Here is a 14,717-nt window from a genome sequence, read left to right on the forward strand (position 1 = left end):
GGAAGTTTATACTTAGCATCTTTGCTTCTGTATAAAGGAAATTTATATATTTTCAAACATTCAAAGACTAATTCCCATGAGAACTTCTGAAAAAACTTCTAAAACTTGGCAATAAAGAAAAGAATGATCTCAGTCAGCACGAAGAGTTTAAAAAGTGCTCTTTCAAAGCTTTATTGGGCCAAAGAGGTACCCAGATCCTTAATTGTAGAATATCTACAAATTAACCATAATAAAAATACAAACTATGAATAGCTAAAGGAGTACTTTGGAGGAAAACTTTACCCTCAAGTATGTACATTAAAAATATAGGAAATAATAAAGGTGAGGGTAAATAGAACTCCCAAAGTTGGTTCTGGGTCAGGAAGGGAGGTGGTAGGAACTTTATCAAAAAAATAAAGGAACTAACTTAAGAAAATGGGAGAAGTACACAAAATAAGAAACAAAGAACGACACCAAATTCTTCTGCTCAACTCCTCCTAGATGCCGTTCTTTTCCATAGGTGGGTCCTGGCTCCCTCCCACGGTTGCTGAAAGGGCAGCCTATCTGGAGACATCGCATGTGGCCAGGGGCTCAGCTGTGTCTCGTGGTTAAGGCAGTTACTTCCCTCTCGGGGCCCTGGCATTACCCCTCCAGGTGAAGTATTAGCAATGAGGCTTCGCTTCATTCAGCCTCAACCTGGAGCTAAAGCCACATGAGTTTGTATGAACTCGAGCCCAAAGCTATCATGAAGCTTAATGCTGAACCACCACAAGCATTCCTATTGAAGTAAAAAGCATGGCTATTATGTGACATCGATTTGGAAGAACTAGCTGATGTGATTAGAAAGAAATGAGGTACAAAAATTGAGAAGAGAAAACGCTATCACTGTTTGCAGATAATATGAGTGCACACCTGAAAAATTCAAGGAAACCAACCAGAATAACCATCATAAATAAAGTGAGGATTTAGTATGGTGGCCGGGAACAAATTTAATAGTGAAGCAATCACCAGTGAGGAAATATAATGGGAAAAAATGGATTTCGTCTATACTGGCAACAACAATAAACACAAGGGAAGTATAACATCTGTGAAAACAAAACTTGTAGCTTGCTGGTTAACAGACAAACCCTGTTCTAGGATAAAAGGGTTCAATATTATATAGCTGTCAACTCTCTAGATTAATCTAATTTTGCCTAATTCTAAAAAAAATACCAGTAAGTTTTCTTTTAATTGAATGAACTGATTATAAAATTCTAAAATTCAAAGAGTTCAAACATATAGGACATATAACGATATTCTGAAAAAAGGTTAATGGTAGGAGAGAGTGGTCCGCTAAATAATAAAACATGTCAATTAGTAGGACAGAGCACCCAGGAATAGACAGATATACATAGAGCATACAGGAGTTTTATATATGATAGAGGAAGCATTTCAAACTAGTGGGAGAAAGATGGGTTAGTCAATTAATGACAAATGGGCAAGTGGACAACCATCTCAAGGGATCGGGACTGGGACCCTACTTGACTGCACACACACAAAAAACTGAAGTGATAAAAGATTTCCGTAAACAAACAAAACCCCACAAAGGTACTAAAGAAAAGAAGAGAGTTGCTTTACTATCTCACAGTGGGAAATGCCTTTCTAAGCTTAAAGTAAGCCTTATGGCTTCTAAGAAGCCCCAAAATAAAAGATGGAGAAATCTAACTATCTTAAAATTTTAAATTTCACCCTAGCGAAAACGCACATAGTCCAATTTGGGGAAAAAAACTATTTGCAATACCTTTGATGAGACCAATTCGAATGTCTTAGTGCAGAGAGAGTTCCTACTGAAACCAAACAGAAACACCTAAGAACCTAATCTGAAGAAAATGTACAAAAAACAAAGACATGAAGGATCTTACACTGACTTTGGGAATCATGTAGCAAAGGTTTCTACGCCCATCTTACAGATGGAAAAGCTGAGGCACAACAGTTAAAAGATTTTCCTAAAAGGAGGAGTGGAATAACACACTCCTTAATTATGCTCCTGGGTTTTCCCTACCATGCTGAAAGTGGAGGTCAATGAGGAGAAAAGAGCGTTTGCTTTATTCTCTAGCTGTGTCTTTCTGCTTGCTGATCCTTGTCCATCTCCCCAGGACATGATAGGGGGCCCGTCCCTGCACAGCATGGTGGCCCTACCTCCCTCCTGCCTTACCTCCAGGCTTCTGGAAGCAGTAGCACCACTCATTGTTAGAGAGCTTGCCATCCTTGAAGGAGTCACAGGAATTGAAGAGAGGCTTGATACAGGGCTCATACTTATCCAGGTAGATGGCGTTGATCTCTGAGTGGTCAAGCAGGAGGTCATAGTTCATGTCCAACTTGTTGAACATCCAGCCCAGGGAGTCCTTGCAGATGGGAAGGATGCTGGTGTCAAACCCTGTAGAGGGAAGGACATGTCTCAGCTGCCACCAAGCCCGCTCTCTCATGCCCTGCTTGCTCCCCAGCTTTCTGCCCCCAGAGGAGCCCCAGGGCCCACCCTCTCCACCTCCTCCCCTGGTGCTTTACCCCTCCACGGGTACAGTCTCAGTAGCCTTCTACCAGAACATGTGGTGGTGGTTGGTTGGTTTTTAAATGAAACAGTCTAAAATGTGCTAAAACAGAAGTCAGCATTTGAGGAGAATATATTCTAAAGGGAATAAATCCCCAATCCTAATTTATCTGTGATGTAAATAGGGATTTTCATTTACCAGACTTGCTTAAAACAGGGGATGCCTGAAAAAGGAAGAGTACAAACATGGTGAGTAAGAGGACTAACGGATAATACTGCAAACTATGCTTTTATATTGAGGAAAAAAAACTACTTGAAAAACCAAAACAAAAGAACTATCGTAAAAGGATGGCAGTGAGATGAAACTATGTGGTACAATCCAGAAGCAGTGATTATATCCCAAAGGACTGTTCAATCCAAGCAGTCTGAACATTAATGGGAAAACAAGCCAGGGTACCTGCCTCTGTTCCCCATTTTTCTTTTCTGCAATCCCCTCAGGAGATACATGACATGGAATCATGTATGACTCAGAAAATTATTTCTTTTTATTTCCCGGGGTGCGGGGAGGAGGGTTGGTTTTCTTAGAGGATTATTTGTTTCCACAGTGGAAACTGTATGCGCTCGAATAATAACACTTGGCTTAACACTCGGGATACTGAGTGCACTGTAGACAAACCCCAGAGAAGGCATACCCCACATGTAAAACTCATCTTTCTTTCGGAATCAAAGCACCAGGCAATGTTAAATTATTCCATAATCTGGATTTCTAGGACTGGTTTTCTTTTCCCCAGAAAACGATGAAGAGTTCACTTTGGTGTTACTGAAGGCACTCTTCTCAGCATTTTATAATTATCTCACTGAATCCTTCTAACAGCCCTAAGAGATGATGCTTTGTCTTCCCTATGGATTACAGAAAAGAAGCTCAAGATTTAAGTTACTTGCTCAAGGTCATACAATTGTGGGGCTGGAATTCAAGCCCAGGTGGCCCAACCCTCAGTCTACATTCTCAGTCCCTCCTCTCCCAGGGCTGCCTCTGCTTCGCATGACACAGGAGCCTCCTACGCTGAGGACATCCAGTTGGCTTGGGCGCCAAGTTTAGGGATGAGCAATGCAAGGGCTGCCACAGTGACTGTCACTGAGGATCCTGATGGGATCGATTGACCCTCTAGGGTTGTAACCTACAGCCTGCTCATCAGGCTCTATGTGCCTCACCAGGAACCTCTGCTTAGTCAGCAGGATATAAGACAGAGCAAAGCGTGCCCACCCTTTAAAGTAGCATCTTTACAACAGGGTCTTGGCTGTCCAGAAGCCAGTACAGGCACACAGGAAGTGCTCAACAGAAGAACTTGTTGAGAGAAGTTTTCTAGCTACTGCAAAGTTTAACTTACCTGTTCCAACATACAAAAATCTTTCCATTTTTAAATTTATACCTTTTGATATCTTAAAGCACATCTTAGGAAAGATCCTGATTTTCAAGAAGAGAGACTATGGAACATCATCTGGCCTCCTCTTTGACTGAAGGTCATGACTGAACAATCTCTGTGATGATGATGTCCTCAGGGGCGACTGAATAAAGCAAGATAATTGACTCTGACACTAAATGGCTCCACACTTTTCTACAGAATATTTTATGTAGTATGCATCAATGTTGTAGGATATTACCATTTTAATACACAGGAAAGAGAAATTTTAATACTGCTGACTGACCACTGAAAAGAAGTGCCAAATTTGGAAGGCTCTAGAAAAGGGGCACCTGCATCTGATATCCAGGGGAACAGAGCAGCCCTTCTGGTTGGCCCTGAGCTCATGGCACTTCTAGGGTTCCGTGGTTTTCCCCTTCAGAACTCGTGGACTGACAAAAACGTCTCTCCCTCCTGTGCCTCGTGGGCTAACCAAGTGTCATTCCTTTATATCCCTTGGCTCCAGTTGCTTCAGGACATCCAACCTAAAAACCTCTTCAGGGACTTGATTTGCCTGTGGCCAAGGGCAGGCCTTTTGCAGGCTCCCTGGGAGGCAGAAGGGGCCTCCCACGACTGGAGGCTGCGAGGAGCAGCTCTTTCACGTCAATCTGCTCTTCATTGAAAGGTCGTTCAGAAAGCCGAGGGCCTCAGTGGCTCCTGGAAGACCCCTGGGAAAAGCTTCTAGAGACTACCTGTGAATTAACTGTCCACAAACTCCCAAGGAAACCTTTGGCAGGGATGGAAAGAAAGACTCTTTCTTACATCCCCCTTCCCACAGATACTACAACCCCAGGACCCACTCTTTGGACACTTAGCATTTGCTTCCCAGAATCTACCTTTCCCTTAAGGTAAAAAAGTTCCAAACTGGTGAAAGAATTGTCCCCTAGGATCAACATTCTCTACTAGTATCTCTAGATGGCTATGAACAGCAAAGGATAAACCCGAAATTAAGAAGATCATTCTAATTTGGCCTGAAGACCAGATGCTGGTTAAACTCTGGGTCCCACCAATTACCAGTATCACTTCTTACCTACTTAGTTCAACCCAGGAGCATTACGTTCAGAAATCCTGTCCACACAAGCGTGGCATCGGGGATGGGGTGAGATACTCTCTGCTTGAAATAACGTGTGTTTTTATATTTTGACAAATCAATATAAAAATCTCTACACAGAAGAGGCTGTGGCAAAGCTCCGCGCGGCTCGACAACTGTATCGTTGACTAAGCCGCTCTGTGCCAATCGGCCACAGTGTGCAGGAGCTCTCCCCTAATGGCCTTTGCGTTAAAGGCACTGAGAGGCTCTGTCAAGGTACAAACAGGCAGACCTACTCTGAGTCTTCTCTCCAGCTTCTGGAGAGGCTCTGGGTATGGTCTCTGCCAGTTCAGTGATGGCGGAGGGAACACTTGTCTGGGAGTTTATCTATGGAAAACAAAATGCAATCTGATTAACGTCCATAGAGCTAAGTTATCAAAGATGTTTGCTACCGTGTTGCTTATAATAGCTGAACATTAGGAACAACTTCAAAGCTCCCAAATAAAGGTCTAATTACATAAATTATGTTGTATCTACACATAGAGATTCTAGATAGTGATTACAAGGCAGAATACTACTCAACCGCCTAGAGAGATAGTGTATTGCTGGGTGATAAAAGAAGGCCATAAGATAGTCTGTAAAGTGTGTGTGAGTGTATATACATACACACACAGACATAAGTGTTTTTTTCTACGTGGCAAGGGAACGTTTGAAGTATACGCCACGCCACGACGTGCTTACAGTTATTAAAACGCTGTGTTTCTATACATTTTTTAATTGAAGTATGGTTGATGTACAATATTGTGTCAGTTTCAGGTGTACAGCGTAGTGATTCAGTATTTTTGCAGGTTATTACAAGACAATGGCTATAATTCCCTATGTTATATAGTATATTGTTGCTTCTCTATTTTCTACACAGTAGTTTGTTATCTTGGTATCTTTCCTTAAATGCATTTTCCAAAAGGACTGTACTAAGCACGTGATAATTTTGCAAGCAGACTTTAAAAACGTTAAGTTGTAGTATTTTCTTGATTCTAAGGCATTTCCCTCTCCTCCAATATTTCTGAAACTGGGGCATACTTCAAGTCAGTGTCTACATTTAACTTAGTGTTTCTTTTAACAACAGCATCTTAGGGCGGCCAATCAACAACATCCAATAACTGAGGAGGGAATGTGGTGTTTAAAATGAGGTAAATTAGCGAGAGTAAAGCGGTCTTACTGCCTTGGGCTGTGTCGGAGTTGGTGGGCTTGACGACCCTGTTTGCATCCTCATGGAGGGCTCCAAACCAGTCTTTGAGCCGGGAAGCGAGGTTCCTCAACTCCTTGTCCGTGCAGGCTGGAGAAAAGAAGATGGAAGAAAGAGTGAGTCCGTGGGCCTTCTCCTCGTTTGAACTCTCTGCTCTCAACATGTGATGCTCCTAACAGACGTCCCTCTCCAACCAGGATATAGCTCCTTATGCCACTGTGAAAATGCCCCAAAGATGCTGCTCTCACAGGTAAAGAGTATGACAACGTGAGAGCCGAGACGCCCATGGCAAGCAGCGCCATGCACAACCGAACTTGGACTGCCTTGGCACTCTGAAAGCAAGCTGGGATGGCCTCGCCATCATGCACCAGCCTCCAAAGACCGTCACGGGTCCCTTTTGCTAACCCGATCAAACTTGCTATTGCAGTTGCCAGAGAAGATGTTTTCCACTGAACTCATGGCAAGAGATTAACATTTAGGAACAGCTAATGCTCTTCGGGAAAGGCTGCCTGGGACACCAAAAGATCCCAGTGAGAGCGACTCTCGATTTCGCTTTAGCCCACATTTGGGTTTGTGGATGTGGCTTATGTTGCCGGCCTTTGAACAGACTGACTTGACTTTTCCCTATGGACAGATGGATGCCTTGTCCCTGGAAGAGTCCTTTCTATATGCAGCCCATCTTTAGCTATCCGGCTTATCTTTTACGGTATGACAGAGCAAGGCCAACGAATACTCCTGAGAACAAGAAGAAAATCCAGATGGGTGGATGGGTAGGTGGGTGCGGGCTATTTGACAGTCTCATAGAGAGCTAAGACTGGAGGAGAGAAATCCCCAAAGGAGGGACAATGGTGCAGAGGAGGGAGCTGACTTTCCCTAGCTGCCTGATTTTACCCTAATTCTGGGTGCTGAGAATTCTGACAAAGGGTCCAGGCAGTGGGCCGCTCCCAAGAGGCAGAAAAACCAGCAATGCATTTAGCGGTTGTTCGCATCCGGAGGGACAGGAATTAGAGACCTGAGGAGGTAAAGCCTCAGTAAATAGGAAGTGAACCCCACAACTGTCAGTTTTCCCAAATTCTAAAGCTGCAGGAGTCAGGCTGTGAAGCCAAGCAAGCCACATTACAATGCAGAGCCAGGTTCTGAACGTCTCATGGTGCTGACAAGATGTAGATTAAGGCTAGAACCTATCAGTGCGGAGAGACCCCAGTGGAAGGCACGGGGGTAGTGACGAATGAGCAGAGGGTCTCGCTCAAACTCCCATCCAGCCTTCACTAAGTGCAGCGTCTCACTCAACTGAGGCGACCAGCCCCCATCTGAGCTGCAAAGGGATGAAGCCCCTCCAGAAGACAATACTATGCAGAGCCTCTCCTCATTTTTATAGTTCATGTCTGCTTGCAGGAAAGCCCATCTTTCCTGAGCCTGGAGCTTGGTCCTTGATGGAGAACACGAGCCAAACCTCCCAGCCCTCAGGCAGGAAAGGACTCTCTTGCCCTCCATCTGAGGGGAGGTGGTGAGCAGACCCAGACTGGGTCTGTGCAACCTCAGTGCACATGTGTAGCTGCTTCCTTCCTTCCAGCCGGGAGCCAGAGGTAAACTCTGTAAAGCATGGAGTGTGTGGGCATTGTTTATACGCAGGTTGCTAATGACCTCAAGACAATACCTGGCGTTCAACAAGCAGGACACGACTGTATCTTAAAACACCAGGCAGGCAACGGCACTGAGGTCTGTCGGGAGAGCTCTGGGGGTCTCACTGCCTGCTGTGAATCCCAGCTTGACCGCTGGCTGGCTGGGTGACTCAAGTTTCGTCATCCGTAAACTCAGGGTATCATTATGTGACTATAAATGAGATGAGGTGTGTTAGAGGGCTTAGCAAAGCACATGGTATATAGTAATTACTCAGCATGTGCCAGCTATGAGTTTTATTACCTCTACGATTGTTTTTATACAACTTATCAGTAAGTTTGGAGCAAATAGAACAGCATTCAGAAAACCAGTAAGACAAAGATACCCAAACACAACTGGCTTTGGCCACACAGGAAACGGGTGAACACAGATACCTGTGCTATCCAACAGAGTTACCGTGAGCCATATGTGGCTATTTTCATTTAAATTAACTAAAATGAAATAAAAGTCAACATTTCGTTCCTCAGTTGCACCCACCCCGTTCCAAGTACTCAGCAGTCACACGCGGCTAGCGAATGACTGCATCTGGGAGAGCGCAGATACAGACTACTTCCATCACGGCGGCCGAACATTGTATGGCGAGCGCTGGATGAAGTTAGCTATCCCTTTGGGATTTCCAACTTTCGGAGGTCCATCATGATATCCTGACAGGCAAGCCTGTGCCTCCAGTCCTTCCCTCCAACCTGAACAGATTAGCCGAGGAAGGAGACCACAAACTCGCTCAAGCTGGGAACCCGCATCTCATGCTGAGCCATAGGAGGAGGAGGAACAGAGCGCCACACGGCTCTGCCAGGTACCAGGACTGGCCCCCGGGCGCAGGCCCCCACTAACGTGCTTATCGGCCCCAACTCAGACCCTCTGGGGACTAGAAGGCCCTCTTTTCTGAGTTTTCAGACAGTGCACAGCTCTAAACGGGAGAGGAGGTGGTCTGTTTTTCCGAGGAGAATGGGATATGGGCTGTATAGTCAATCTCACATTTGAAAAATGGAAAATTAATAGTATCTATTTCTTCCTGATTGCCATGCACACCATCTATTCTAAATGTTCTTTGAGCAGAGAAAATTGCCAAGTCAACTTGCAAAGGAAATGAATCCCCATCTCACACTGCAGGATAAATTAGTCAGTCATGTTTAACTAAACCCTGACAGATGTGCAGTTAATCCATATCTTTAGAAGACGGCTGAATTTCCCGCCGACTTCCCAAAGTACACAGGCTTTGGATGGCTGATGGAACCAGGGACTGGAGTCTCGAAGGAGCAAATCTGTCGCTCAGGGAGAAGTCCTCAAGCAGGACACCACTGGCCTGGGTAGAGAGAGATCAGAAAGCTGAATCGGAGATAGGAGGCACTCAATTACTGGGCCCTGTTCACTCACAGTGTCCTCAACCGCATGGTCCTTACAAGGAGAAAGTCAGGCACAGTCTGCCTGGAGCCAGATATATCCCAGAGGAAAAAAATAATCAAAGACGACAGCACACAGAGAGCTATTTGCTCAGATTTGGTATTCTAGCCACAACAGGCTGGCAATGGGAGAAAAGCGCTTGCCTTTTAAGATGCCTATCATAGCCCCTGATAAAGGTCGGAAAGGAGGACTAACGCTTTGAGAAAGAGGGGACCCGAAGGGTACCTCTCACACACTCGGTTCCTTCCTGGGGAAAAAGTAATTTCTGTGTGGAGGAAACCGTAAGACCACGTCCACCTGCCATCTCACGCCCTGCCTGGAGGCGGGCAACTCCTGTGATTTCTAGAGGGGTGTCTGATGGCCTCTCCACTCCTCCTGGTGAGAGAAACAAGGTCCTCAGGCAACCACCATCAGATCGTCAGAGGGAAAGATGCTTCTGTCTTGGGAAGGGATCTGGCTCAGTCACAGACGCCGGGGCGGGATCCCTGTCCCCTACTTTACCTTCCCAAGTGGTGGGCGCAGTCAGTGCCCTGCCCTCCTACTCTCCATTCTCTTCCCTCTCGCCCCCAGCCCTGGCTTCAGCTCAGTTTTAATTGCTATCATCCTCCCAGTCGTCTCTGCCCAGCATCCTCTTCCTCAGTCTTTCCATATCTGCCTTCCTGTTCCTACAGGTTACTCTCCATCTTCCTTCCATGATCTCAGTCTGCCGAGCATGGCTGGTGTGTTGGTGGCGTCTTGGAGATCCACTGACCCCAATTGCCACCTCCTCCCGTAGTCAGAGAATGGCCCTCAGAGCCTCAGGGCAAACACCTGGGCCTGGTGTCCTGGACTCCCGTGCAAAGTTGCCTGCTTCTTGCTAGCCCACTGCCAGCGCATGGTGCCACCATGACCTCCCACCATCAAGACAATGGTAACAGGCTCCTAATCGGTCTCCCCGACTTGCTCCCACGTTCCCTTCGCCGAACAGCCGCCAAAGTGATCTTTCTAAAATGCAGATTTGATCAAGTCGCTTCCCCACTTAGCTACTCCAGAGGCTCCCAACTGCTCACCCAAACTCCTCAATGTGAGATCCATCTCTAGTCTCCCCTCCTCGGCCTCCAGGCTCTGCCCTTACTGTCCTTTCCACGCACCTGTTCCCCCTGGAGCACATCTCTTCTCTTTGTCTTGCTAATGCCTACTCTCCATCAGATCTCTGCTTTAAAGGTATTTTCTCTCCGATTCTCTAACCCGCGAACCAGGTGAGTTTTCCCTTTTATAATGCTTTCGAAGTCTTGCTCCTCAGATGGCACTCAGCACACCTGTAACTTCTGGCTCAGCGTCCATCTCCCCCTCTAGATCATAGCAACACAAAACATGCCCCGGCTCAGGCCTTGGGGCCCAGCACCTTATGCGCTCAGCTCCTGGCATAAAGAATGGGATCTCCCTGGTGGCCCAGTAGTTAAGAATCCGCCTCCCACTGCAGGGGACACGGGTTCGAGCCCTGGTCCTGGAAGATCCCATATGCCACGGAGCAACTAAGCCTGTGCACCACTACTACTGAGCCTGAGCTCTAGAGCCTGTGAGCCGCAACTACTGAGCCCATGTGCCACAACTACTGAAGCCCCGCACGCCACCACAACGAGAAGCCCACACACCGCAACGAGGAGTAGCCACTGCTCGCCGAAACTAGAGAAAAGCCTGTGTGCAGCAACAAAGGCCCAACACAGGCAAAAATAAACAAACAAGTAAATAAGTAAAAAAGAATGCTCTCAACGCATACTTATTAACTGGGCATAACAGTGCTCTTGCTGCCTTTTGTAAACTTCAATCCGTCCACCTGCACAATGGCGTAATAAAGCTTAGCTCATAGCATCACTGCATGGAGTAAGATGAGACACTATCAATAAAACATAGCTCAGGGCTTCCCTGGTGGTGCAGTGGTTGAGAGTCCGCCTGCCGATGCAGGGGACACGGGTTCGTGCCCCGGTCCGGGAAGATCCCACAGGGAGATCCCACATGCTGCGGAGCAGCTGGGCCCGTGAGCCATGGCCGCTGAGCCTGTGCGTCCGGAGCCTGTGCTCCGCAATGGGAGAGGCCACAACAGTGAGAGGCCCGCGTACCGCAAAAACAAAACAAACAAACAAACAAAACATAGCTCACAGTTACTGGCATACAGCAGGGACTTGATAAATTTATGTTCCCCTTCCCATTTCCCAATTGTCTGCATAATATGTTAGAATTTTATTCCTACGCTTTTTTAAAAAAAAAGCCTGAGGAGACGCCTGGGATATAAAGAATGACATCTCTCCTCTCCTTATTTTGTAGGTGGGTCAGTACAAGTCCAAGAGATTCAGGTTATAATTTATATCTGCCTTCCTCAAGGTGGAAAAGCTCCATGATGGGAGGGCTTGGTCTGATTTCCCCACACCTGATATTCCCAGCACTTACCATAAGGATGGATACATAATTGTTGTTCAAAATATATGTATTGAAAGAAAACATGAACACAGTGGTTATAAAATCCCCAAGTCAAACAGCTATCAAGTGGCAGAGACAGGATTTGGATCTCGGCTATTATCTTGCTGGGCTGCCCCTGGGTCCTGGACCAGCTTTTTGGATTGATTGGGCTTGTGGGTAGCCAGTACTAACTGAGGCAATTAATATACTTGGTCCATGATGTTCTGGGTTGAAAAAAATCGAAACATCAGGCCCTCACAGGTAAAGGAAGCTCTGCCAGCAGAGGAAGCTAGCTGAGTATCAGAGGATGGAGGGAGCATGTAGGCTCCCACCTTCATTAGCTTTGGTGTGGATCTTTGCAAGGACTGCGTCCAGCCTGCTGCCTTCCTGTTACGCTCCCAGAAGCATGTATCACCTGTGCAGCCACTGGGGCTTTAGTAGAGAAAAGTACAGGGCCACTGCATTACTCCAAATGTGCAGGAAGACAGTTCCCTCCCCAAGGAAAGCACAGCACTCGGGCAGAGAAGGGCCCAGGTAAGGTGGTGCTCTCCCAGTGGGCTTTCCCTGTTTGGAAAATATGAACAGAATGCAATAAGCAAGTGTAAATAAGGCACATGCAGCCTCTGTGGAAGGTATAAAGCCCTGGAAAGAAAATGTAGAAACCACTTTTTCTAGCCGGGCACTCTCTCCTCTCTCCACAAGGCCTGAAGCTTTAAGGGGTATTAGGCACGATGGGCTCTGAATGCAGACAGTGTTGAAACAAAGCCTGGAGTGCATCATGAGTGGCCCAGCTGACGGGAGGGAGAAGGATACACTGTGGCCAACATCATAGGGTAGAAAGCGGTGACAAGGTCACTGCAGCCCTGGTGGGGTCATGAGAGAGGAGGGGGGCACTCTGATCTATGAGTATTTGCCTATGGAGAAGTTAGCCCAGGTAAGCAGTGCTGGGGGGAGAGAGTGGATTGCTCCTTCACCGAACGAGCGTCAGTAGCCTGGCTCTGCCTGCCCCCATCACCCCTTCTTCCCTGCCTCCTCTGTCTTCCTTCAGACAAAGCCAAGGGTTAGTGAGGAAGTTTCAAAATAGGTAAAGTCTTTGGAAGGGGAGAGACAGGAGCTGGGAAACCTGTGCTCCTTTGAAAAGTGCTCCCAAGGGCGATGACTGGTGTTCCAAGCTGATCTCGGCTTATTGCTGACTTTGGGGGCTGAATGACATGCTGCAAAGCCCTCTTAGAGGATTAGAAAGGGGGAAGGTAAGGAGACAATCCGAGGTATAAAAATATGTCAGAGATGAGGTAAAAAATAGAAGCGGGGCCAGACCGTAGACATTCTGCATTTAGAGCTACAGTGTTAATATCTAACAGAGAGAGCAAGTGTGAGTGTGTCTGTGCGTTACAAATCCTAACGGAAGCCACATTTGAACACCCAATTGGGGATGTTTGAAAATGGCAAATCCGACACGCAAGCATTATAGGATATCTGTAAGCCTCTGCTAGGGAACCAATTACCGGTACACTCTGGAAACTCATGAAATCTTGCAACTAAAGAGCCAAACGAGAAAACCACCTGCCCGTCACATGGACCCTCCCTCCCCAACCGTAGCCTCACCAGTGCTTAGCTCAGGACTCGGGCAGAAGCTAATATGAAAACAATAAGAATGTAACTTAAACTTTAGTGCCTCTGAAGGTAATTAAAGAGTTGGGCCAGACTGGAGTTTTCTCTGAAGCAGGCCGGGAGGCCTCTCAGAAATGACGACCTGGTGCTGGTCCTTTCAAACTAATCTCCTTCAGCCCTTCTAGGTGCTGTTGTGCATAATTAGTTAATCAGAGCAGCAGTGGATCGATGCACTCAGAGTGTTTGCAATTAGCATCTTCTGTAAAAGGTCCAGCTGAGCCTCCTTCAGGGCCAAAATAGGTGCTGGGCAGAGCCTGGACTGGATCGACTCAAGGATGTCTTCCTGAACTGCCTTGCCTAGGGTCCAGCCTCTTCTTTCTACCCTGGCATCCTCATGCTGCTGGGAGGCTTCGGCTGCCTCTTCCCAAGAGGGACTGGGTCCCTCGTGCCGCTGAATATCTAGCACACAGCAAGTGCCCCAGTGCGGGTGGGGGGAGTGTGCAGGAATGCTCAGCAGGGGGTGCTACACTCCACGGGAGCTTGAAAGACAGGGAGGACAGCAAGGCTACAGCTCCCTTGGGAACGTGGGCGCTAATCAGCTGGAACTCAGAGAGGTGAGAGTTGGTTGATTCTGCTTAGCATGGTTTTTAAGAGCAATAACCAGCCATACTGCTTTAAAAGAATCCCAGGGAGGCAGGAGAGAGTATCTAGGCTCTGGAGAAACACAGAGCTGAGCTCTGAAGCCAGCTCTGCCATCCTAGCTGAGACTGGACAGGTGACTTTTCCAATCGTCAGTTTCCACATCTGCAGCCTGGAGGTGATGACAGAACAAGCTCGCAGCATCATGGGAGGACTGGACTAGAACAGACTTAAGTGTTCAGCACTCGGTAACCACTGGCTCTGAGATTATTTGTGTTTGTGGATCCACCAAGTGGAAAAGTATGGGAATCCAGAGCATGCGTGTGGTATTTTCACATGGAACAACCCCTGAAGCCAGCTAGTAGGATACGATACTCCCCTGCTGTTTCTCAGAGGTGAGGCAACATTGCCAAGGTCCTACAGATGGTCAACAGTAAAACAGACATTCAAACCCAGTTCTCCTGATTTGACATTCACTTGATCTGCTCACACACCATGACGCCTGGTGCCTGCACCTCTACTCTGGCCCCATAAGCAAGGGAGACCCTCTTCCACAAGTTAAAGACCACGCACTTGACCACAGGGGTCAGAACCCCACTCCCTGCCCTGAATACAAACAGGGGTTTGGCATTGCATTAAGAGTTCAAGCTTCTACATACAGATGGCCAATAGGCACATGAAAAGATGCTCAACACCGCTAATTATTAG

General features: G+C 46.9%; 1 protein-coding gene across 2 annotated transcripts in view; it reads right to left on the reverse strand.

The window, feature by feature from the left end:
- Positions 1-14,717, reverse strand: part of SPOCK1 (SPARC (osteonectin), cwcv and kazal like domains proteoglycan 1) — a 550,294-nt gene that overhangs the window by 12,284 nt on the left and 523,293 nt on the right. For both annotated transcript variants that reach the window (XM_029217594.1, XM_029217593.1), the window contains 2 exons: positions 6,216-6,332; positions 2,174-2,395 (listed from right to left, as the gene is read on the reverse strand). In XM_029217594.1, coding sequence (XP_029073427.1) covers positions 2,174-2,395; positions 6,216-6,332 — 339 coding nt within the window. The remainder of the gene's footprint in view (positions 1-2,173; positions 2,396-6,215; positions 6,333-14,717) is intronic.

Source organism: Monodon monoceros, unplaced genomic scaffold, assembly GCF_005190385.1.
Source record: "Monodon monoceros isolate NGI ecotype Baffin Bay Population unplaced genomic scaffold, NGI_Narwhal_1 Super_Scaffold_12, whole genome shotgun sequence".
In the NCBI taxonomy this organism is placed as follows: domain Eukaryota; kingdom Metazoa; phylum Chordata; class Mammalia; order Artiodactyla; family Monodontidae; genus Monodon; species Monodon monoceros.